This window comes from Lepidochelys kempii, chromosome 1 (assembly GCF_965140265.1).
Source record: "Lepidochelys kempii isolate rLepKem1 chromosome 1, rLepKem1.hap2, whole genome shotgun sequence".
NCBI classification, from domain to species: Eukaryota; Metazoa; Chordata; order Testudines; family Cheloniidae; genus Lepidochelys; species Lepidochelys kempii.
In genome coordinates, this window is record NC_133256.1 from 295,757,656 (window position 1) to 295,784,420 (window position 26,765).

General features: G+C 39.8%; 1 protein-coding gene across 1 annotated transcript in view; it reads left to right on the forward strand.

Moving 5' to 3' along the window:
- ADAMTS20 (ADAM metallopeptidase with thrombospondin type 1 motif 20) overlaps positions 1–26,765 on the forward strand; it is a 169,174-nt gene that overhangs the window by 88,360 nt on the left and 54,049 nt on the right. Inside the window, exons 19-28 of the mRNA XM_073331555.1 lie at positions 2,282–2,408; positions 3,365–3,575; positions 5,283–5,447; positions 6,173–6,337; positions 8,823–8,945; positions 11,045–11,146; positions 12,532–12,696; positions 12,937–13,236; positions 13,587–13,748; positions 16,688–16,864. Coding sequence (XP_073187656.1) covers positions 2,282–2,408; positions 3,365–3,575; positions 5,283–5,447; positions 6,173–6,337; positions 8,823–8,945; positions 11,045–11,146; positions 12,532–12,696; positions 12,937–13,236; positions 13,587–13,748; positions 16,688–16,864 — 1,697 coding nt within the window. The remainder of the gene's footprint in view (positions 1–2,281; positions 2,409–3,364; positions 3,576–5,282; positions 5,448–6,172; positions 6,338–8,822; positions 8,946–11,044; positions 11,147–12,531; positions 12,697–12,936; positions 13,237–13,586; positions 13,749–16,687; positions 16,865–26,765) is intronic.

Here is a 26,765-nt window from a genome sequence, read left to right on the forward strand (position 1 = left end):
TTTCAGTTAAAGAAACCTATCATAGTGGATTAAGCTTCATATCCAAGCTTGTTATGAATAACCAGGAGGTCCACACAATAGACATTGCAGAGGATAACAAAAAGCTATGTCGCATCTGCATGTGCATGGCATTTGAGTCCATGATGTCTCACTGCTGCGTGTAGATGTTGCATAGAACTAAAGAGAGAATTGATCCCTTTGGGTATGTCTACACTATAAAGAAAAACCCGCAGCAACGAGTCTCAGAGCCCAGGTCAGGCTGCAGCTCAGGCTGTGGGGATAAAAATAGCCATGTAGATGTTCTTGCTGGAGTCCAGGCTCTGAGACCTTACCCCCTCACTGTGTGTCAGAGCCCAGGCTCTTAACCTAAGCAGGAATGTCTACATTGCTATTTTTAACCCAACGGTTAACCACGAGTCTGAGTCAATTGACCGGGCTGTGAGACTCATCACTATGGGTTTTAATTTGCAGTGTAGATGTATGTCATGGCTAAGACTACGATTTAGTCATAGGTATTCTTAGTAAAAGTCATGGATAGGTCATGGGCAATAAACAAAAATTCATGGCCCATGACCTGTCCATGACTTGTACCATAAATACCCCGGACTAAATCTTAGCTGCTGCTCCCCACTCCCCCCACAGCTGTTCCCGCCGTGACTTCCGCGACCTCCGTGAAAAGACACGGAGCCCTAATCATGGCACTCCACAGGTAGAGAGGCAGTTTCTCATTGCTACCCTTTGGGTGATTCCCTCCAGGAATTGCATTCTCCTAGACTCCTGCTTTGTGTTTTAGGCAGGACAGCAGGTTCACATGATTGATCGTACTGCTGTAGAGATCCAGGAGTATGAGATTGGATGTCTGCCTTCCATCTGTTGACATCAAGAGATAATCCATCAGTGCCATTAATGCTGTTTCTGTTTCATGTCCTGGCCTCTATCCAGATTATGCTAGGTCTAGAATATTGGCTGCAGCTAGATGAGTTTGAAAGCAGCTTTTGGGTAGCTTCTCTCTGGGCTTTCTCAGAAGTGGAAAGTTTGATATGGCGTGGTAGTTAGTCAGTTCTGATATACCGCCACATGGATTTCTTCATTATCGGTAGGACTGTTGTATGTCTGAAAGAGGAAGAGACACTGGTCCTTTCAGTCAGAGGGATATTAGTTGCTTGTGACTCTTTTTCATGAACCAGAAAGGGCCTGGATTAGACTCACAGGTTTTTGGTTGAGTCTCCTTCAGAATGTTCTATAGTTGTGGAGTGAATGGGCTGAATTTAAGGAACAGAAGTGCTGTTTACTATCTGGCAAAGGGATATTAGCTACATGAAGCCTAAGAGACTTCCTGAATGTGTGTGATCTTTTCATGAAGTGTTTGGTGCTAAGTTCTGCTTTGGACTGTAGGTGGTCAGAATTGATGGTGCTGTTTACCACCGTGAATACCTCATATGGGTGAAATTTGGCAGCTTCTGCAGAGATAGAAAGAAAAGTTCTCTTGGCCTTTTGCAATTTGGGGGCCAGAATGTTGATAGCTGTCATCATGCTACAGTTATCTTACCTCTCCAGATTCTCAACTCCTTGCCTGTAGGTGGAGTACTGTGATCTTTTAACATGCTTTGGAATTTGATAGGGTTGATCAGATAGGATTGTGGGTATTTCTAGTTGCCTGGAAGTAAGCAGAGCTCTGGCCACTGCCTTAATCAGGTGATGCTGACGCAGTAGCTGGATTGTGTTGTCTTCTACATCAACATAAGAACTGATATGGAATTTTTTTGACTAAGCATTTTTGTCAGAAAATGCTGATTTGTCAAAACCTAAGCTTCTTATGGAACTGTGGCTGTTTCAAGGAAACTGTCTTTGGGAAGGCTTCTCAGGTCCAGGCTGGAGTTTTTGGTCAAAAGAAGACAGTGAGCAACTCCAGATAGATACCTGGGAACCAGTTTCAGGAGCTTGAAGCTGGGTCTTCCATATCTCAGGTGAGTTCCCTAACTACTGGAGTATTGGCTATTCTGGGCTAAGGGGATCTCTCTCTCTCTCTCTCTGTTTCTCTCTCAGGTTGTTCCCTTTTTTTGTGAAAAAAATTCAGGTTCTGATGAGAAACAAAAGTAAATTCTGAAACCTTAAAATTTCTCACAAAATGGAATTCTTGTTTGTTGGCCAACCCTAATCAACATCTTCCAGGGTGTGACCAGCTGTGTGGGTTGGACCAGCGATGACTTGTGAGACTCCTAGGGAGGCAAGTAGAGAGAGTTTCTTAGCTCTTTAAACTTTTCCAAATGTTTTGTTCAAGGTCTTCGTAGAAGAAAAGTTACATGCATACGTAAGAGCGATCACTTGGTAGTGTCTGACCAAAGATGTGAAAATGTACCTCCTCTACCAGCAGTCTCTGAAAAGTGCAACACAGAGTGTGAATTAAGGTAAAAAGATGTTTTTATGAAAAGGCTCTTTTAACACTTAACTATTTTGTAGTTGTCGATCTAAACAAAGTATTATGCACAGGTGAGCTTCCAGCCTTTTAAAAAAAGAAAATGAGTTGATTGCATGGAGTCACACTCTGGATTTACACTTGTGAAACTAAGAAATATTGTATTTATTTTGGTTCTTTGTTGAGGGGGCTGAATTTCACCTCCCCAGCATCCAAAATACTCTGACTTTACTGAATTTCACCAAGAATTATACTCTCAATAGGAAATCATTTGGGGCCCAGTCTTCTATTGCTGGTGCACCAGGAATGCCCAGGTTGCAGTATTCAAATAATACATGGTTAGAATCACTGATTGAGATTTTCAAAATCACCCAAGGGATTTAGTCACAAGTTCTGTTAATTAAAAAAACTGTCTAGAAGTCTTTCAGGGTATGTTTATACAGCATTTTGGAGCAAGCAGGAGTGAGCCTCCCAGTCTAGGTCAATAGACTTGGGCTAGCAGGGCTCGTGCTAATGCTCTAAAAATAGCTGTACAGAGAGAGCACTTTGACGTTGTGGCTTGGGCTGGAGCTCAAGTTTGGAAGTCCATCCTTCTCCCTAGGATTCAGCGGCTGAGCTCCAGCCCGAGCCACAATGTGTAAAACGCTGTCTATGTAGCTATTTTTAGAGCACTAGTATGAGCCCTGCTAGCCGGAGTCTGTCAAACTGGGCTGGGAGGCTCTCTCCTGCTCGGTCCAAAATGCTGTGTAGGCAAACCCTCAGTTTGTGTGTTTAAATCCCCATGACAGTTTTGAAAATTTCAATCCTTATGTTTACTTTCAATTTATTTAATCTATTGCCTAAATCGATTTTATACTGCATTCCTCACTATAGTATCTGAGTGCTTAATGCATTTATTTTGTATTTATTAAAATATATTTAGTTTTATATAACAGTTTATACTTGTAGGTGGCATAATATTGGCAAAAGTGAGTGCACATCACGGTGTGGCCCAGGGTATCGGTCTTTAGACATCCACTGCATGAAGTACTCTGTTTCAAAAGGACTGAGTGTTCCAGTGGATGATAAATACTGCGCTGATCAGCAGAAACCACCAATCAGAGAACCCTGTCATGGTGACTGTCTGTTAACAAGCTGGCACTACACGGAATGGTCAGAGGTACAAATTCAAACCCTTGTGATTGTACGATTGCAATTCGTCTGATTAGTGCTCATACTAGATTTTGATTTTTTTCTGATAGTAATTTGCTCTGATTTTTAAGTAACCGAAAGAAAAATATCTTCGGAAAATATGAGTTGTTATAGGGGAATTGGTAGCAAACCCTATCTTTAGGTTTCCTGACACTTTCTATTTTAAAAGATTATTGAAACTTTTTTTATAGAAGCTCTAACACCTTGATTGTTTGAAACTGGCCTTTGAAATTCAGCAGAGAGAAGAGCATTTTCTTTGTCCCAGTTACATTTCCATTCTGGTTTAGTTGAGTTATAAACAGTTTTAAAATTGCCATTTTGCATCTCTTGCTTTCATTCTTCAGGAAAATTTTGGCAGGATGCCAAATCACTGAACACAACCACATCATCACAGCACCAGCACAAACTACATTGGGAACAACTGGGAGCTGTCAGAGCAGCTGTAGTGCTGGAGTCTTCCCAATCCATACCCCAATGAACGTGATACATAGTCCCAGTGTCACATCCTCCTCTAAGCAGGCAAAACAAAGGGCAAGAGCTCCCCCAGCTCCCAATGCAGGTGGGAGGGCGGGGGGAAAGAGTTGGACTGATCTTCATCTGTAACCCCTCTGGACCTAGCATATGGCTTCAGAAACCCATCCTCCCCATCCCCTAGGGCAGGTGCTGCTCACTTCCTCTGGAGAGAGAGGCAAGAGAGAGAGCCAGACCAGGCCAGCCTCCCGTAAGAACTCCCTAAACCTACCCAAGCTAGGCTTCTCCAATAACTCCTTTAGCATGAGTGATACTTTAACATTACCAGTAAATGAACTCTCATTTATATTCACATTTTTGTTGGTGGAGAAATGCTAATGAATCATTGGACTGGTATATCCTTGAATTGGGCATTGGTTAGAAAACAAGAAGAAGAAAAAAAGACCTACCACATGACATCAGTGATTTATTTCCTCCTCTGGGATAACAGCCTTCTCCTTCTGCCAGCTAATGTAATTAGTTTTGAAGCTCAAGTGCTAACAGTTTGTGATAGAGCAATGCTGAATGTTCAGTGTTCAAACCCTGCTGATGATGTAGAGTGGCAGGGGTGTTGTTATACTCATATATAAGATAATTTTTTTTAACTTTTTACTTTTTAAAAATACTTAAGAAATTACACACAAAAATTATGTTTAAAGAAAATTATTTTGATGGCAAAGTCATGCACTTGAAAGTTAGGAAATGCCAGAATTAAGGTTGTCCATGCAACTGTAATTCTGCCTCCTTGTGTATATGCATTATGTTAGTCTTTAATTGCATGATCATATACTATTTTTTCCACAGAATCCCTGCATCATTCAATACACAGGAGGGATGCAAGAGGCTACATGGGCAATCATAAATCTGGCATTTCCTAACTTGGAAGTGCTTTATTTTGTAACTTAAATTGCTTTCTATTAACATAATGTTTTATATGTATTTTAAGAAGATAAGGTATAAAATTGCAGCCTTAACATTAGTTTATGAACTATATCATGGAGCTAAACAGCAAAGGAACAAATTTATCTCTGAGATATTTATTTGAGGTCTGTAGAGTTACACCAGGGATGAATTTGGCCCAATGGATCTATTTTTAATGTAGCTTGAATTGGTCTTTATTACAGTATATTTCTTGTGCTCTGTTTTACTTTTTTCTATATTCCAGTGTTCCAGGAGCTGTGAGAGAGGCATAAGAACGAGAGAAGCTTTTTGTGTGAACAACTTTGGTCGTCGGCTAGCTGATAGAGAATGTCATGAGCTTCCAAGGATTATAACGCAGAACTGTAATGAGTTTTTATGTCCAAACTGGGCTACTAGTGATTGGAGTGAGGTAACACTAATCACGCAAAACTTCAGGCTCCTTTGATATTATTATACTACTTTAAAAATTTCTTTAAATGTAAGCAGTACTTTTTAAATGTTCACAGTTTTGGTTTTACTAGTTATTTTCATTGTACATTAAATATAGCATATTCTAGTGCTAGAATTTTGCAGAGCTCTCCTGATAGTTTGCTTGATGTCTTGTGAAAAACTTACCAGTAATTCAGTTTTTCCCGGATATGTTATTGCAAGACTGTGAGGGTTCTTATAGGGATTTTATCTAATATCTTACCACTAATTTTTGTGAAGTAATAAAAACTATGCAATCAAGCAAAGAACATTATTATTTATATTTTCATGTAGATTATACTGGCTTTCTCTGAATTAGGAATGGGCTAAACATGTTTCCTCTGGAAGTTAAGGCATATGTTTTTTCATAATTTATGATAAGTATACATTTTATGATACTTTAATTTAATATTAATGAGTAAATGAACTTTAATTTGTATTCACATTTTTATAGCTGGGGAAATGTTTATAGATCATTGGACTGGTATATCCTTGAACTGGTTAGAAAGCAAGAAAATAAAGAATTGGTTGTATTAAACTATAAAAATGTTTTTGTGATTAGCTATATATTAACTGAAGTCCAACAAATAACTGGAAAAGGTGAATCTATTCATTTATATTTCATACTTTTTATCAGCTGACAAATTTAATGTTACCACTCTGCAGTGTCCTGTGACATGTGGGAAGGGAATGAGGCATCGACAAGTATGGTGTCAACTGAATGATGAAAAACTGAGAGAGAACTTCTGTAATCCAAACTCTAGACCAGAATCAGTAAGATCATGTGAACTTCATGAATGTGCATCTTGGCAAGTAGGACCATGGGGATCAGTGAGTACATATGCATTTTTGCTTTTTTCATCTATTCCAGACTTTTGAATGATCATGCAACAACAAAGTTTTAAAATATTTTCTGTTGGAATATAATTGCTAAGGTTGTAAGATTCTGTCACACTTCAGCATGTTTTATGTGTGTTGAGTAAAATGTGTTGCTAACCTAAAATTAATGAAAGTAGATGCAATTCCCAGAGCAGTCATATTGGTGGTAAATGTCCAGCCAGTCATTTCTAGACAAATCTGCACTTCTAGGGGCAACCTTGATTTAAAATATAAGACTATATATGCCAAGCTAATGATACTGTTAAGAATCTCTGGCTGCTTAATGTAATATAGAATCTTTAGGAAAAATGCACAGTTTATTTATTTTAATTAAAATAAGTGTATTTACAATTTAGCAGTGTGCTTTGTTTCTAAAGGCATATATCTGGTATATATCCGATATACTGCAAAATTCCAAAATAGGATGTATTCGTTTGAAAGAGGGATATTTCTAGTAAAGTAGTTGAAAAATAGTTCAAAAGAAGATTCCTTAATTTGGTGGAGCTCTGTCTGAATAATCAAACCAGCATTGTTTTCAGGTTATTCACAAGAAGTCTCTGATATTCAGTGAGAACTTGTAGCTAGGGAGCTGGAAAACATATGATAATATTTCTTTTACCTGTGAGATGCAGGGACCTTGTGGAGAAGAGGCCTATAAGCACTTCCTTGAACTATACTTTTCACTTCTATAGAACTTTTCATCTGTCTAATCTATTTAATCTCTCTCCATCCAAGGCAGAATTCTCAAATTTAGTGTAGTGCTGGGAGTCTGCAGAGCAATTGCTAATGATCTGTCACCGGTGCTGGCCTCTCTTCATTTCCAGCTGCTAAATTGCATTAAAATGAGCTCAAAATCCATTAAATACTTTCATAATATTACTTTTCCATGTAAGCAATTGCTGTACTTGGCATTTCTGATACAACACCTACAAGAAATTTGCCAAATTAGAAATCCATGAAATAACAACAAAACAAAACTCTCCATTCACATTACTCCAAATTCCATGAATTGGCATCTACTGATAAACTGCAATTTTTACTGCCAACTTCTGACTTAACAACATGTGCATATTTCTTAGAATACAGGATTTTTTTCTGATAACTCAGAGTCCTGAACGAGTATATAACGAAATAAAAGCTTTGAGCAAAAGAACAGCTTTCATAGCATCTACACCAGTGGTGGGCAACCTGCAGCCCGTCAGGTAATCCACTGGCAGGCCATGAGACAGTTTGTTTACATTGACCTTCTGCAGGCCCAGCCTCCCGCAGCTCCCAGTGGCTGTGGTTCACCGTTCCCGGTCAATGGGAGTTGCGGGAAGCATGCGGGTTGCACGTTGCTGACCACTGATCTATACTGATTTGACTTTTCACTTCATTCCCTACCATGTTTATCACACTGGAAGCTTATTTCATTGGCAGTTTGTTTCTAGTACAGAAAGTTAATTCTGCTTGGTGTACAATGGATCTTAAACGCAAATTTTGAAGCTATAAAAACCCAAATGTTTTGATATGATCCTGAAATAATTTCTTGGGACACTATATGAAAAACCACAACATATGGTCACTCTGCCTAAGGCCAGCATAACCAGCCCTGGAGGATTCCTGGGGGTATGCTTGGGGTGGCATATATCCATTGTGCCTTTTAAATGACGAGGACATCCCTGTGTCTTGCAATCTTTGAATGCTGTAGTGGCCTCTGGAGCTGCTGCCTGCCTGTGTAAATTAGAGCATCCTGAGGGCTGCTCTGATTTATGTCTGGAGCAGTCTGAAGCCTGAATATTATCAGGATTAGAGAAGCACAAAGGGTGTTTTTGCATATTCTTCTAATACTGCTGCTTTTCTTTTTTGTCCGAGAGAGACGTTGGGGTTGGATGGGTGAGGTTTGATATTCAGTGGGATCTCAAAGGGGCACTTCCTGTGACTTGAGCAATGTTTGGAGGGGACATGATTGTGGATAAAGATGGTTATCGGGGATATAAATTTACTGTATTTGCATTAGCCATAGTTGTTGAGCAGGCCAATTGCTGTAAAATGGGGGTCTGATTTTCAGGGCTTTAGACAAGCAGTTCTCTGAAAATAGATTAAATAATGCTAATTGTGCATAAAATGGCAAGTTATGTGTAACTTTTCATTTGTAGATGCATTGAATACAATTATGGGTATGGTAATTAAGCATGTAAATTAGCTCCTGTGCAGTAGGTATTCAGAATTATTATTCAATATTAAAGTTATTCCATCTGTTAAATTATCATTAGAATATTTTTAGAGCAAGAATAAATTTAAATTTAAAAAAGGACTGTGGAAAAAAAATATTTCTAGATTATTACATTCCTGTTCTTGTTACACGGATGTTGTTTAAAAATAGAAATTTTATCATTTTAAAATGATGACCAAGTTTTAAACTATTTGAAGCAACTAAAATTGTTGTCTTTAACAGTGTGCTGTGACATGTGGACGTGGATACCAAATGCGTGCAGTCAAATGTGTTACTGGCACTTATGGAGTTATTTTAGAGGATGACAGAGAGTGTAATGCTGCTACCCGTCCTAGAGATAGTCAAGTAAGTCAAACAAATGCATTTCAAGCAAACAATTGTTTGTTTTTTTATTTAAATAAACCCAATTATATAAATGTAGCCTCATTGCCATTTGCGGCGAGGGCCTTCAGAGAAGTATCTCCCAGTAGCCTAGAGGCTGGGAATATTATACTGAAACTAAGTGTTCATACTGTGTACTTCAAATCTGGATAGTGGACGCTGAGCAAGAGAAAAGGCGTTACGGGGCAGGAGCCTGACTGACATTCCTGGACAGCCGACCACTCCCTGAATAGCCTGCACATGACTGGGACTGCCAAGACTTTTGCAGACAGTCAAAAGAACCTTTGATTAATACTAAAACACTCCAGTGCATGGAGCAATATGCATAGGCTGACCACCTGCAGGCGGGGCCAGACTCTGTTGTGGGATTCTGATCATGTTTAGTTAATAGAGGGGGAATATGACTACTTGCGGGAGGAATCTCTGAGGTTAATATATTTCAGTTGTATAAGCTGGTATAACTTGATTCACTGCCCTTTCCTTTTATTCCAGATTCCTATCCTTCCCTTTCTTTTAATTTAATCCTATCCTTTCCCCTAATAAAATGCTTCTTTGTTACACTCAATTGATCTTTGATTCCTTCTAATAATATAATGCAAATGTTCTGGAGTCCATAGGGATTGTCTATTCATATGTACATCCAGCCACTGGATTAAGTACCCAGTACAGCTCCAGAACACCAGCAAACTCCTAGGGCTGAGTCCAATCATCAGCCCACGGAAGACAAAGAACATAGGGCTGACTGATTGTAACGTTGGCGAAAGAATTATTTAAGAGGAATCAGCGAGTTAATTTGACTGCTGTTGGGGATCAGGCTGCTGCAGAAGAGGGCTACTTAAACAAGCCTTGCAAATGTATAGGCATGTAATAAGTGATTAAAATGTTGAAATAAAGCTGCTGCTTCAAGTGATTGTCCCCACAGATTCAACAGTTGGTGCACATGCACCACATACACAGGAGATCAGATTCTTCTGAATAACAGTATCTGCTGAGGCCATGCCTGTGCCCTGTAGCTGAGGGCATAAAGGACAGGGCAGCCACAACTCAGACTCTGTTTCTTCTTATTGCCCGTGGTTGTGAGATAGATCATGTCCGCCTTCCTTGGACTGAGCAAGTTAGCTAATACAGTTCTAACTACTAATAATAGAGTAGTTACTGCTAGTTACTTCATTATTAATTCATTGTTAGCCTTAAATAAGTTGTCTCTGCCCATAGGCTCAAAATAAACAAAACAAAAATCTGCAGACTAAGGACTATGTAGAGATAGGTTTTTCCTCTCCCTTCTCTACAAGGGTCATTGGAGCAGGAGGATTAGATCCTGGGTCTTCCACCTCTCAGAAGAATGCCCTACCTGCCAGCTATGGAGTTTTTCTCTCTTTCAGGCCCAATGACTATTTAATAATTTATCCAAATTGTAATCGCTTCAGCAGGAGAATTGAAGGAAACCTGCACTAGAATATCCCATAGGCTAGTGATTAGGGCACTTACCTGAGAGGTAGCAACTCCTTATTCAAATCTTGTCTCATCAGGCAGAGTGGGGACTTGAGCTGGTGGTCTCCCACATCCTGCGTTATTACCTTCACAGCTAGGCTAAAAAATATCAGGAAGCTCCTGCGCCGCCTCCTCCTGGCTGTTTTGTACGGAGTTAGGTGATCTCTAATCAAGCCCCACAGATGAGTTAGCGCCTATCTTCCCCTAGTTCGTGGATCATGCTATTGCTTAGGGACCCAGATGCCAATAAGGCAGAGAAATAGGCACATAGGGAACTTGTACTGCAAAAACTTAGGCAGCAGCTGAATGGGGGTTTTGTGAATACTAATGGTGCCTAAATCTGGTACTTTATGAATCTGTCCTCAAAAGTGGAATCTGTGTGGACAACACATCTTAAAGAACCATAATTAATATGGGGTAAATGTTCTTTTAAACACCATTGAATAAGGCTATGGAAAAGTAGAGAACAGTATTACTGAAAAATAGTGTTACCATAATATAATGGTGATTTGCTTTGTTTTTTGCACTTCTGAAAAATATGTTTAAAGTTTACATTATTCTTTTTTTCAAAGGACTGTGAAATGCCTCCTTGTCCAGAAACCACAAAATTATGGACGACATCGCTTCCTATTATAGGGAAGGTGACTCAGTGGAGATATGGATCATGGACCCCAGTATGTAATATATTATAGTGAGCATAGTAGCTAATTATATAATTAAGAAAGTTCCCATTCTGTCCCATTTTTCAGTGCTTAGAACTTAAATTTTACCTTTCTGTCTGAAATATTCTATCTGAGTTCTCTCAAAAGAACTTTTGGGGGTCAGCTGTGCAAAAAATGATTCACCAGTTTTTAAGTATAGGGAGAGGGAAAATATATATTTTTCCCATTATAAAAGGATTATTGATGCCTTTGGTTTAAACAGCTGTACTGCTGAACAGTGGTGGGGTTAAAGTTGTAATTTTCCGTGTCAATAAACTTCATTGCAAAGAAGTGTCTGAGTACTCTGGTAAAAATTGGCTTTGATTTATCTGAGATATGAACATTTGAAAAGATGCACTGCTACTGTATATTTTTGTGTAAGTTCATAAAGTGTATAACTGAGACATGCATGCATGTCTAATTTAGCTGTGCCGTGCAAAGTGTACTGAAATTGAGACCGGGTTGAGATGATGCCTACTCAAAAAGCCTTTGACTCAATTCTTGGACAGTTTTTGAGATATGAACACATCAGGGAGGGCCTGATAGATTTCTGCTGGTGTCAAAAACAGAGTAATGACATTATAAATCAGACCCTAAATATACTTTATCATTGTCAATAAAATTAGTCTCACTATAAAATAGTTGAAAAGTATAGGAAGAAGCTACCTATAGATATCTAAACTGTAGAAAATAATAATAATTACGTGATAATGCGATCATATATTTTGAGGACTACATCTTAACATATACACTCATGTGAAACAGCTACGGTTGCACGTCCAAAGCCCATAGCCCTTCTGTAAGCTGCACATGTCAGGCCCATCTAGCAGTACTCTACCCCTCATTCCCCGACAGCACAGCTCCATTAGAGCCACACTGTCAAGGTTTCCCCACTAGCAGTTGCGCCCAAGACTACACCTGAAAGGGAGCTATTCACCATGGAGAGAGGCCAAGAAAGGTGATACAGGCTGAGACAAATACACATCTTGGGTTACTTTAAGAGTAACTTGGGGGAGGGATAGCTCAGTGGTTTGAGCATTGGCCTGCTAAACCAAGGGTTGTGAGTTCAATCTTTGAGGGGGGCCATTTAGGGATCTTGGGCAAAAATTAGGGATCGGTCCTGCTTTGAGCAGGGGGTTGGACTAGATGATCTCCTGAGGTCCCCTCCAACCCTGGTATTCTATGACTCTGGGTTTATAGCAGTATAATTGAGGTTGGAATCTGGCTCTTTGTGTTTAATTTATGGATTAAAACCTGTATTAAATCATGATAGTACTAAATATGCTTACGTTTGCAAGTTAATTTTGGATTTTTTGATCTAATAAAATATGATTAACATATATTGTTCTGCTTCATAGTGCTCTGCATCTTGTGGAAAAGGTAACCGTGCTCGCTATGTGAGTTGTAGGGATGCTTATGGTGGAGTTGCTGATGAATCACTCTGTACACACTTACCCAGACCACCTGAGATTTCAGACTGTTTTAGTCCATGTGGAGAGTGGCAAGCTGGAAATTGGTCACCCGTAAGTATTATTTTTGTTGCTGCTGCTGCTGCATATTTATATTATGTTAGTGCCTAAAGGCTCTGATTAGAATTGGGTCTTCGTTGTGCTAAGTGCTATGTAGAGGTATATGAAGAGACTGTCCGTGCCCTGAAAAAAATAGTTATACATTTATTAATTTCAAAAGTAAATATGAATATCTTTAGTTATTGTTTTTTGATGTTATGTTGTATCACACGTGTTGGGTTAATTTTTGGTCAGTGCACAGTTACATGTGATAATGGAATAGCAACAAGACAAGTTGTCTGTGTCAACTACCATCAACAAATTGACGAGAATTACTGTGATCCTGAAAGCCGTCCTTCCAAAGAGCAAGAGTGTAACATGCCACCATGCCTTCCAGTTTATCGTCATATTCCTAAAATGAATGACTATCCAAGCCATTTTCCAGAACTAGATTACCCTCCAATACACAGGGGCCATCACCCACAAGATAATGTAAATCAATGGAGCCATCCTTCTGTAGGAGGAAACCAGTGGAGAACAGGACCATGGGGAGCAGTAAGCAAACTACTAAAATGTATTTACTATGTTCATCATTCTGTATGCATTAGAGTTCTCTCTTATCTTTTTTAACATTTCTGAAAATGACATTGTAGTACAGTATCTATTTGGTAAGCTTAAATATACATTTTTATTTGAAAAGCAATATGTTTAATCAAAAACAACTTATTTTGATTTTAAAATTTAGAACGCTTAGACCTTTAACAAAATTGGTTTTTGGGGTTTTAAATTTATAGTTCAGTGCCAATTTCCAACTTTCTTATTTTCAAGTTCATTTAAGCAATATATTGTACATTGCAGTGTCTTCACAACTAACAAAGATGTATATTTGCCTTATGTTTTATTAGTGCTCTAGTACTTGTGCAGGCGGATTCCAACGTCGGGTTGTAGTGTGTCAAGATGTGGATGGAATAAGTGCTAGTTACTGTGATGAGGCAACAAAGCCACCAGAGTCAAGACGCTGTGATTCTGGACACTGTCCACGATGGAACTATGGGAGCTGGGGAGAAGTAAGATTATTTCACAATTTAAAAAAATATATTTGTGAACCTTTTGAGCATTTTTTAAAAAAAAGGTAAAATAATTATTTAAGTATGTATGCAACAGAAACTCTTTTTTACTAGTCTCAAAAGGATCAAACATTTTCAAACTCAAACAATTTTTATCTACCACTGTCTTCACAATGAATAAGCAATTTATTTGTTGAATGATTAATCCAGCCTCTGTGATACAGAGTGCCTATAAAAGGGCATGCTCTTTCTGTTGATTACTGGCATCTGGTCACCATATCTATAAGCAATAGATCAGTAGGACTCGCTAGTGGTTATAGCTTTGTCATGCTGCCTGACACATGGCAATTATTCCTTAGTCTAATTAGGAGTTATTGTAAAATTTCTTTAATTCAGTGCTCCACTCTGGTAGTGTCTTGAACCAGGAGAGATTTAAGATTATTTTCTTTTCTAAAAAGATGAGTTGGGTGGGATAAGGTTTTACTCCAAAAATCATTGTCTAACGCAGTCATTCTCAAACTTTTACATTGGTGACCCCTTTCACACAGGAAACCTCTGAGTGTGACTCTCCTCCCCCTTATAAATTAAAAACACATTTTTATATTTATCTCTGTTATAAATGCTGGAGGAGAAGGGGTTTGGGTCCCACCCTCTGACTCCACCACCTCAACCAAGCTTCACAATCATCATCGCTGTGTACAGTATTAAATTGTTTGTTTAAAACTTATACTCTGTGTGTGTGTGTGTGTGTGTGTGTGTAGTCTTTTGTTGGGCAAAAAAAAAAAATTCCCTGGAACCTAATTCCCGCCCCCTTGCCGCCCATTTACATTAATTCTTATGGGGAAATTGGATTCGCTTAAAATCGTTTTGCTTAAAGTCGCATTTTTCAGGAACATAACTACAACGTTAAGTGAGGAGTTACCGTATATCTTTTAGAAAAAACATCGTATCTTCATTTTAAAATGTCCAGTGATCGAGAATCTATCACGACTCTTCATAAATTGCTCCAGTGGTTAATTATCCTCACTGTTAAAAATGTACACCTTGTTTTTAGTCTGAATGTATCTAGTTTTAATTTCCAGGTATTGGATCTGGTTATACCTTTTTCTGATAAACTAAAGAGCCCTCTATTTTAATCAAATATCTGTTCCTCAAGTAGCTACTTATAGACTGTAATCAAGTCAACCGTAATCTTCTTTTCGTTAAGATAAACAGATTGAGCTCTTTGATTCACTATAAAGCATGTTTTCCAATCCTTTAATCATTCATGTGGCTCTTCTCTAAACCCTCTCCAATTTGCCAAAATCCTTCTCAAATTGTGGACACCAGAACTGGACATAGTATTCCACTAGTAGTTGCACTAGTGCCAAATACAGAGTTAATATAACCTCCCTACTCCTACTTGATATTCCGTTTATACATCCAAGGATTGTGTTAGCCCTTTTGACCCAAGTCATTTTAGAGTCATTGCTTCCCAGGAGAGAGTCCCCCATTCTGTAAGAATGACCTACATTCTTTGTGCCTAGATGTAGAACTTTACATTTGGCCATATTAAAATGCACATCATTTGCTTGCACACAGCTTATCAAGTGATCCAGATCACTCTGTAACAGTGACCTGTCCTCTTCATTATTTACTACTCCCCCAATCTTTGTGGCATCTGCAAACTTTATCAGTAATGATTTTCTTTTCTTCTATCAACTCCTACTCTTTAATTGTGATGGTTTGTATGAACTGTTTTCAATTAAGAAAGTAAGAAACGAATTCTCTATTGCATGTATGAGCAAACTTTGACCATAGATTCTATGCCAAAGACCACATGTACAGTTAAAACAAATATTTTCAGTTTATTCTGACCTAGGTTCTCACTTGCATCACCTCCTACATATCGAATCCCATGTACGTCAATAATTAGTAGATAATTTTTTGAATTTTATGAGTAAAATGGAAAATTCAGCATCTGATTTTTTTCATATGTTATTCACCAGCTCTAGTAACTTGGTTCCCTAGGCCTAGCCTGTGCATCATGGCAATTTCTCTGTTAATAGCTGCACAGTAAGGAATTTGCTTTGTACAGTATATACAGCCCTCCTTTGGTTTAGTATTTTTAATAAAGAATCAGAGTATACAACAATAAAGGAGTAGGACATACTGTTTCCTCATCAGATTATAATTTATTTCTGATAGTTTATTATAAATAAGCAATATTTTCTGAGAAGAATGGATTAAGTTAACTAGGAGTGAGCTTGGGCTAGAGTGAACGCAAACTAGCTTTTCCATTTGTTTTAGCAGTGCATGTAATGTTTAACAGAACTTCTGGCTAAAGTTTGTTTCTCTCTTTTTGTTTCTGTTCTACAAAACAATAATTTTAAATTTGAAAAAATAAATATGTAGTGCGTATATCAGGAGACACCTATGTCTACAAAACAAATGGCCTTTAAGAATCAGAATATTAACATCAGGATGGGTAGTGTACTTTGTTGCTTAGTGTTCCTGGGGGTTCTCTTATTCAAACAGGAAACTCAGTTTCATGTCCAATTTCCATTTGCCCTTATCACAGAAGAAGGGGTACATGCTACACTGACTCTGGGTGCTAACCCTGAAGAATGACTAGTTTCTCTTAATTTGTTTTCTCTCACACTAGTGTTCACTTCTGCCTGAAGGAGCAGACTGTCTTCTATCTTCTTGTCTTTTGTAGACAAATGTTAATTAAATATAAAAATGTAGTTTTGTAAGCTCTTTGGGGCACAAACTGCCTTTTCATTATGTATGGGTGAAGCACCTAGTAAATGGGACCAAGATTTTTGCCTGAGGCATTTGGGCAGTAGCACAATAAAAATATTAAATAGTAATAACAGTTTACTGATTACACAAATATCTGCTTAGTATATGAAGACTGTTGATGAGACCCCTAAACTATATCTTTTTAATTTTTTTAGTGTACTCATACATGTGGAGATGGAATAAAGACAAGATTAGTGATTTGTCAGCTTCCTAATGGCCAAATGTTGAATGATCAAAGCTGTGAAATTCTAGACAAGCCACCTAACATGGCACAATGTAATGTGCGTTCTTGCCCTGGTGATGTTTCATGGCAACGGGGACCATGGAAATCGGTATGATAGTATTCACTATTTCCTCCCTCTCTCTCTCTCTCTCTCTCTCTCTCTCCTTTTATAAATTGTATATAGTATTTTTGATTGATCACAGGGAGATAAAACTGTGTGTGGAATGTACCCATTGTAGCTTTATTAAGCATCTGCTCCTGCTCCCATTTAATTAAATGGGAAACTTTCATTGACTTGTCTGGGAGTAGGATGTAAACCATCATAAGACACATTTTAAATTTTGTTGCTGTTCATCCTGGATTATAGTGCTGATTAACAGTTTGTTCTGCAGGAGGAGGAATCAATTTGGGATTTTACTTTTAAAATAAATACTGTAATTTGTACTATAGTATTAACTAAATATTTATATCTATATTTGTATGTAGATATCTAATGCATAACATTCTAATCAAAGATACATCTAAGTACCTCACACACGTATATTTTGTTTCCCCTGTAATCAGTCAGTACTGTACTCTTCATTTTATGTACAATTGTGTATAAAGGTTTACATTTGTGGATATAACAATGACTAATTAAAGGTGTCTGTATAATTGTATAATTATAATAGAGCTCCTATCTATATGTCACTATCTATTATTATGTAAAAACAAATACAGTGATCACCATTAAAATCTGTACAGTTCCCATTTGCAGATAATTTACATTCCTGAAATAATCATAGTAGACCCTATGCTAAGGTACTTGGTAGTATTCCCTATGTTATGAATGCCACAGTAACATTTATTAGACAACGTGCAAAAATTGTAAAAAGTTCAATGGCAACTACTGTAGGGTCTGGATCCAGCTCCACTGAAGTCAGTGGCAAAAATCCCATTCACTTCATTGGGAGCAGAACCAGGATCACAATTTTATTAAACATTACTTATATTAACAAGCTGATTTAATTTCGTGTTTTTGATCAAGGAACGTGGAAATATTATATTAAGTGAACTTCAGATTTCAATTTTAAAATATTTTTAAATAATCTAATGTTATAACCTAAATTTGGTACAAATATAAATTGAAATAGATGTTTTAATTAATAATTTATAATAGTATCTCTTTCTTCCACTGTGCAATCAGAGTTTCAGTCTTACGCTGGTGCCTGCATGTCTTAAGCAAATCTTGTTTAGCCATTTGCCATATGTTAACTGGTGACTTGCAAACACTTACTAATATATGCTTTTGTTTTGTTTTGTTTAACTGTAGAATTACATGTTGAAAGGGTAAGCAGAACTTTCAGCATATCACTGACAATAAGCTCAATGTCTATTCCTTTTCGATCTCCTGAAATCACTTACTGCCAGTTTGTTCTCTGAGTGATGTTGCAGATTGCACTGCAATATGTGGGTGCCCTCACAGTCATAAGTGGGATGGTAACCTGGTGGAGCATAGAGCCAATCTGTTGAGGAAGTGGGGTCCAGGTAAATGCCCTTTTAATTAAACCGTATGTGATGTAGTTTTGCAAAGATTTTCATATTATTTTATATCCCAAGTAATATAAAGTGCATTTTATATCTTTCAAAACTAAGCCATATGGTTTAAAATGGCACTTTTTAGCACCCACTAGGACCCTCTCTTGACTCCATGCCCTAGTGGGGTTCTGTGGTGATGTTAACATCACCAGCATATTGCCTATTGGGTGTCACTCTGAGAGGGAGCTGGTCATCAAAACCAGGAGGGGGACCTAAGATGAAAGTATATTCAAATGCTACATGTATTGACTATGCTTCTTAATCTTACTATTGGGAGTATTCAGCACATAAAACTATAATGAACATTTTAAAAAAATATTTCAAATCACCTTTTAAGTAGGGCTTAGATGAAGGCACATTGTCTGGAATTATTGATCACTAAGGGCTAGATTGTGTGTATTTGACACAACCCTTAGTTGGAGTGGTGCAAAGTCGCAGAGCCCTGGAGGAGCACCAGAGGTGTTCTGTCTCAGAAGCAGAAAGCCTACCCTGAGCTCCCCAGTGCATTGTGGTGTGCACTGCTGCAAAGTGCTACACTTAGAATATTTCTTCACTCCCACTTCACTGGCTCTGCTGACCAGTGTGTATGGAAGGATAGGGAGAAGCCATGACTCTGCCTTCGAGAGTGTCATTTTGTAGTGCTGGGCAACCTTGGATGAGTTTCTGGTAGCCTCCCTGTAATCTCCGGAGCTCTTCGATTTTGCCTAATCTTCACCTTGCCCCTCCCATTCTCTCCCACCCCCTTAAAGGCTCTGTAGGAACTAGGTAGAATCTAGTTCTGCATTCTTAAATAAAAATGTTATTGGATAACAAGTATGAGTCTGGGTAAGAGCACATTATATATTTTATATAAAATTGTGAGTTATCTGTATCTTAGTAAAGAGGTGAGGCTAGAAGTTGATGGAGTACAGCTAGGAACTGAAAGTGAAACAGTCAAACAAAAAAGGGTCCCATTCAGTTACATCACATGAAGGCAGACAACTAAATATTGACAAATTCTATGAGTGCTTTTATATAAATACTAGAAGTCTAAATACTAAGATGGCTGAACTTGAGTGCCTGGTGTTAAATGATAATATTAATGTAATAGGCATCACAGAAACATGGTGAAACTATGGTCATCAATGGGACACGGTAATACCAGGGTACAAAATATATAGGAATGACAAAGTAGGTCACACTGGTGGGGGAGTGGAACTATATGTGAAAGAATGCATAAAGTTGTATATAGTAAAAATCTTAAATGGATCAAAATGTACCACAGAATCTCTATGAATAGAAATTCCATGCTTGAATAAAAAGAGTATAGCAGTAGGAATATAATTCCAACTGCCTGACCAAGATGGTGATTGTGAAATGCTCAAGGAGATTAGAGAGGCTACAAAAATAGAACATTCAATAATAATGGTGAATTTCAACTATCCCCATATTGACTTGGTTCATGTCAGCTCAGGATGGGATGCAGAGATAATATTTCTAGACACCATTATTGACTGCTTCTTGGAGCAGCTAGTCCTGGAACCCAAGGGGAAACAAGGGGAGAGGCAATTCTTCATTTAGTCATAAGTGGCGCACAGGATCTGGTCCAAGAGGTGAATATAGCTGAACTGCTTGGTAATAGCAACCATAACAAAATTAAATTCATTGTGCTTGTAGGGAGAAAAATGCCAAAGGAACCCAACACACTAGCATTTAACTTCAAAAAGAGGAACTACCTAAAAATAAAGAAGCTAGTTAAATGAAAATTAAAAGGAACAGTCACAAGAATGAAATGCCTGCAAGCTGCATGGAAACTTTTTAAAAACACTGTAATAGAGACTCAAACTAACTGTATCCCCCAAATAGAAAAAACAGTAAGAGGACCAAAAAAATAAAATAAAATAAAGCTACCATGGCTAAACAACAGTAAAAGAAGCAGTTAGAGACAAAAAGACATCCTTTAAAAATTGGAGGTCAAATCCTAGCAATGAAAATAGAAAGGAGCATAAATTCTGGCAAGCCAATTGTAAAAGTATAATTAGGCAGGCCAAAAAAAGAATTTGAAGAACTAGAAAAAGACACAAAAACAAACAGGATATTTTTTCTTAAGTACATCAGAAGCAAAAAGCCTGCCAAACAATCACTGAGGCCACTGGACAATCAAGGGGCTAAATGTGCACTAAAGGCAGACAAGGCTGTTGTGGAGAAGCTAAATCAATTCTTTGCATTGGCCTTCACTGCAGTGGTTGTGAGGTGTCAGTACAGGAGGTTTTGGAACACACTGATATATTAAACAGTGAAAACTTACCAGGACCAGATGTCATTCACCCAGGAGTTCTGAAGGACCTCAGATATGAAATTGCAGAACTACTAACTGTGGCATGTAACCTATCACTTAAATTACTCTCTGTACCAAGGGTAGCGAATATGACACCAACTTTTAAAAAAGGCTCTGGAGGCTATTCTGGCAATTACAGGGGTAAGCCTAACCTCAGTAGCAGGCACAATGATTTAAATTATAATAAAGAACAGAATTATCAGAGACATAGATAAACAAAATATGGTGGGAATAGTCAACACGGGTTTTGTAAAGGGAAACCATGCCACACCAATCTAGAATTATTTGAGGGTGTCAACAGACATGGGCCGGGGGATCCAGTGGATACAGTGTACTTGGACTTTCAGAAAGCCTTTGACAAGGTCCCATGCCAAAGGCTCTTAAGCAAAGTAAGGAATCATGGGATAAGAGGAAAGATCCTTTCATGGATCAGTAACTGGTTAAAAGAAACCAAAGGATAGGAATAAATGGTCAGTTTTCACAGTGGAAAGAGGTAAATAGTGGGGTCTGCTGAGGATCAGTACCGTTGCCAGTGCTGTTCAACCTATTCATAAATGATCTGGAAAAAGGGGAAACAGTGAGGTGGCAAAGTTGCAGATGATACAAATTCAAGATAGTTAAATCGAAAGCAGACTGTGAAGAGTTACATAGAGATCTCACAAAACTGGGTGACTGGGCAAGAACATGGCAAATGAAATTAAAGTTGATAGATGTGAAGTAATGCACACTGGAAAACATGATCCCAACTATACATACACAATGATGGGGTCTAAATTAACAGAATACCATTCAAGTAAGAGATCTCAGAGCTCTTCAAATAGATGCAGACATGTATTCCATCTAGGTGTGTGCACGCCCAGCTAAAACTGGAGAATTTTGCCTAGCAGTATCTGTAGATGCAGTGCTCGTGCCTTGGGCTGTAACCTTACCCTTGGCCCATGTTCCCTCTAACCTTCACGCCTGTGCAGCCGCACGAGAGGTCATCAAAGGCTGCACACCTGATTAGTACAGCCGCACAGGCATGCATGCAGCACACACGGGGGTAACCACAGGTGGGCCTGGAGGATGTGTGGGGTGAGGTGGGGAATAGGGTGTGGGTGGGGGCAGTGGAATGAGGTGGGGTGGTGGTGATGGGGGAACTTGTGGCATGCAGGGCTACAGTGGGGAAAGAGGGCTTTCTCCCAGCTCCAGGGCTGTGGTGGGGAGAGACACCTGTCTCCCAGATCTGGGGCTGTGGCGGGGAGAGACGCCGAGCCCCAGGGCTGCGGCAGGAAAAGAGGATTACTGAACATTTTGCAGTGTTAGTTTTCTTTTTATTTGATTTCATATTAAATAAACATTGTAAGCAGTGCACCTTGTTAATTATCCCTTGTTTTAATATTCTTTCTTCTTCCATACCTATGGTAACTTTTTAAAAATGTATATTGTATCTAGGTGTTTTGTTTCTACTGGTGGTGCACATCCACACGTTACCTTGATATTGGTGCTGAACATAATAAAATTCATTCCATATTAGAGGGAACATTGCGGCCCTGGCTATATGAGGCAGTTCTGCCCTGACCTCCACCCTCTACCCCCAGTTCCTTCTCATTGCCCATGGCTGAAGCTGGAGCTCTCTATGGTTATCAGCTCACATTCTCTGTCTCAGTTTTCTGAGTTTTTCTCTTCATTATATACTTTTTAGATAGTCCCTAATACCCTAGATAGTGTTAGCTTAGTTCGTTAGGATACTTATTGCCCTGTGTGATGCTTTCACCAGGGTTCAAGCACTGCCCGTCATGTGGGTGGGCAATTCCTAATAGTGATCCCCACATGAGATGCTTGCCATGTGTAGGGGGACACACTGAGGAGCAGTGCTCTATTTGTAAATCATTTACCAGAAGAAACCAGGTGGCCAGAGACTTACACTTGGAACAGCACCTTCTCGAGCAGGCCATGAGGCCTGTTTCGCTACCAAGGCCCCAGATCAGCTGTTGCCTTCAGACTTTGTAAATGAAGCTGCTGGTACCTCCCCCAAGAGACAAAGGATCCAGGTACTGTGCTGAGAACACTGAGAGCCCCAACCATCTCCAAGCTGGTGGCATACTAGGAGGCAGCAGATTTACTCTGCCTATTTATTCCGGATTCTCCATTTATCCAGGATGTTACCAGGGCAACGGCCTCCATCGCCTTGGTGACCCCCTTTGATGGTGTTGCAGAGACAAAGGGTCAGTCGGCACAGCAGCCTGGTCCTTCTGCACCACAGACTGTAGAATTGAGGCCAGTGTAGGGCCTGGCACTGAGGACCTCCTCAGCACTGGTGCACTCCTCGGCACCAACATTGTCTTGGCAGCAGTTTCCGCCTTCTACTTCGGGTACCAATGCCTTCCCTGGCACCGGGAGTAGGTGTCAGATATTTGGTACCGGCTATGCCGATTCCTCATTCCTCATCAGCGCCAGTACCACGTTCCTGTTGGGCTGTGGATGAGTCTAACCATCTGCTTGCACCATTGGGACTGGCTTCACTGTTTCACCAGAAACATGGGAGGACTCGGTATCCAGGTCAGGGTCCTACTCCCAGCCTTCATCGCTTGATTGGCACCAGGGACTATTCTTGGAGCAGTATTGATACTGAGATGAGCACTCTCCTTGTAGTCAGGACCTGGGCTCCTGGCTTGGTGCCTACTGGCCACCCGTGCCTTATCTGTACCCACAGAGGCCTCCTTGGAATCCCTGGGATGCTCCTCAGTCCCAGAGATCATATTCTTCAGCCTGCTCCAGAGCGAAATCACGGGTCCTGTTGGTGGCTAATGTTGTTGCTGATCCGCCACAAGCTCAGACAACTGTTGTCTTCTTCAGGGCCTCCAGACTTGTCTCATCTGGGTCCGGTTATTCAGGAACAGAATACATCCCTGATGTACTTGGCTACTTCTGCATCATCTCCTGATGATTCAGTGATACCAGGTTCCTTTCTCCCTCAATGCCTGAGAATTTGAAGGCATACCAGGACCTTTAGCAGCATGTGGCTGCTTCCTTGGGCATCCAGGCAGAGTTTTTACAGAAGAATATGCACAAGTTCCTCTACATTTTCCAACTATCTGCTCCAGGGAGAGTAGGTCTCCCTATTAATGACACTCTCCTGGAACCTGCAAAGACCCTCCGGAGCACTCCAGCTTTAGTGCTGCCTACAGAGAAGCAATACATAGGTGTCATTATGATGGCCAGCAGCAACAGTGACTCTCACAATGCTTCATTGGGCAATCCTTCTTTTCTGCAAGGGAGCTGGAGTACCCCAGGAAGTGTTACCTTAAATTTTAGATGCCAATTAAATTAGCCTACGATAGCACTTCTTATTTAACAAAAAGGTAACCAGATTGTGGCCCGCCCTAAAGGAATTGCTAGGGTATTACCCTGGGGCTTGTCTCTGACCCACAGAGGGCTCCCCAGAGGAAGCTAGTCTTGCTAACCCCTGAAAGGACACGGATACAGCCTTCCGCTCAAGGATTAACACACACAAGCAGAAATTCTTCGAAAACAAAGTATTTATTTATTTAACAGAAATAAAAGTTACAGTGAGTTTAATAAAGCAAAAAAAGATACATAGGATATAGTAAAACTCAACAGAATCACATTTAAGAATTATACAGTAAAGTGACATAGCAAAATAAAAGAGACAGACTGCATAAAATACCTAACCTATATAGAGACTACAGTAGGTCCAATGTAACAAGAATATAAAGATTCCGCATACACAAGTCTTAGTGTTACAATCTAATCCTTTACTTAATACAATGTAGTATATGCAGCCTTTATACACACATGTGAGAAACCATGATCATATTCACAGATTAAAAAGAAAACATTTACTTAAAACTAACATTAACACTTAACACTAAACATTTAATATCTGATGTTTAATATTTAACATCCTGTGAGAGTGGTGATCAGCCAGTCACAGAATGGGCGGGGGAGATCTCCCCAGAAACAGGCATCCAACTTTATTAATAGACACACGCAGTGTGTCTACCTTAAATGATAGGTAGAAAGAAGATCAGACTTACACTTGTACTGTACCCAAATTCCCTCTGTATTGTCTTACTGGTCCTTCTGATCTCTCTGTGTTTGAGGTTTCCACAGCCGCAGTCTTCCTGCTACTGCGCCTTCAGCTGTGGATGTAGCAGTGGTTGCTGCTGGCCATTGCTGCTGGCAAGCAGCTGCTCTGAAGGCGATTGCCAAGGCAACCTCGGAATTCTGCTGCGGCTCTCAGGAAAGTTCCGCCTTTGCTGCTGCTTTCCTTCTTCGTTTCTTTCCAGGTAGCGTTCTCTTGCTCAGGTGTCTTCCCACTTCTGCTCTTCCAGAAACCCCAAACCCACTACACTCAGCCTGCTGGCTGTCAGCCTTATATAGTGGTTGCTCTCCCAAGGTCAGCTCATCTCAGCCAATCAGCTTCCAGATATTAGCATAATTCTAGATCTTTCCTATTATGTCATTCCTATTTTTAGATAGCTCCTCCTTCTGATGCCATCTTGGGTAAAAGCTCCTCCCTCTGACCTATTGTTAGATAGCAGAGCTCCTCCCTCTGAGTTCCTGGAACCTTCTGGAATTTTCCACTCTCTAAATTTAAAATATGTCATCCCTGTCTCCGCCATTTTGATCCACCATGTTGGATTTTCTATATTTAAACTGTCATTATTTTCTACTTATTTAGAGCCTTAATCTTAAAATTAATTATTGTTTTAAGCAAATCAAAGTGTCCTGATACTGCCACCACCTTAATTATGTCAACTGGGAGAAGTGAATTTTTCAGTGTTTTATACCCCCTCCGAGGTTTTCCTGCAAGTCTCTGTTAAGGTGCTGCAAGGTATCTCAGAACATTCAAAGCAAAACCTCTTGTTACAGAAGGGTCATAGTTCCTGGAGGCAAAGGCCTTCTGGTTCTGCTTTCAGCCAGTCGACACGACCCCTGGCATTTACAAAGTGCCCATTTTGGCTTCTGTGTCTGGGGCCTGTAGTGATTTCTACATTTGCGTCCCCACTGTTCGGGAACAGGCTGTGTCGCTTTTATAATGTTTGGGACCTAGGACAGCTGGGTCCTAAGCAGTGTCAGATCAGGTTATGTCATCCAGTTCCTTTCCACCCCTCTTCCCCACACCTCTTCAGGGGCCCCTCTCACAATACACTGCTCCTTAAACAGGTTCAGTCTCTCTCTGCTAGCTTTGGGAGCTGTGCAGGAGGTTCCCCTGCAGTGATGAGGTCTGAGGTTTTATTCCTGGTACTTTTTGGTTCCCAAATCCAAGGGAGGGGTGAGACCTATTCTCAACCTCTGAAGCCTCAACAAATATATCCGATATGGTGAGTCACCCCAACAGCTATCATCCCCATGTTAAATCATAATGACTGGTTTGCTGCCCTGGACCTTCAGAACACTTATTTCCATGTAGCAATTCTCCTGGTTGTTTTGGCGAACTCGCACTATCAATACACCTTACTCCCTTTTGATCAATCCTTTGCTCCTCAGGTCTTTACCAAATGTATAGTTGTGGTGGCGGCATACCTCAGGAAGAAGAGAATTCATCTTGCCATATCTGGATGGTTGGTTACTGAGAGGCAAGTCCAGAGAAGAAGTCCTCTCATGTACACGTCACACTACACTTACTCAATTGCCGAGGTCTCATCTGAAACAATGGGAAGTCAACAATGGTCCCCATTTGAAAAATCAAGTTAATTGATTAGGGCATTGGGACCTTAATAGAGTCTACAAGTTTGAGAGCATTTTTGCCAACTAACCCTTTTCAGGCAATTTGGCACCTTTGTCAGGAGCTGCAGTCTCAACCCTCTGTCACAGCTTCAGTGTGCCTGAGGATGCTGGGTTACATGGCCTTATGCACACACGTGGTCCATTTTGCCAGACTGTCTTCTCCTTCTCCAAATATGGCTGAAGTCAGTCTTTCATCTGACTCATCATCACTTGCACAGACTGGTCCGACGTTCTCCACCGTTCCTGGTCTCTTTATGGTGGTGGAGTTCAGGATAACATATGCCAGGGTGTTCCTTGCTCAGCCCCCAACAACCAGGACTGTTGTGGGGAGCACATCTGGGGTTGCTGAAAGTTCAGGGCTTGTGGCCAGAACAGGCTT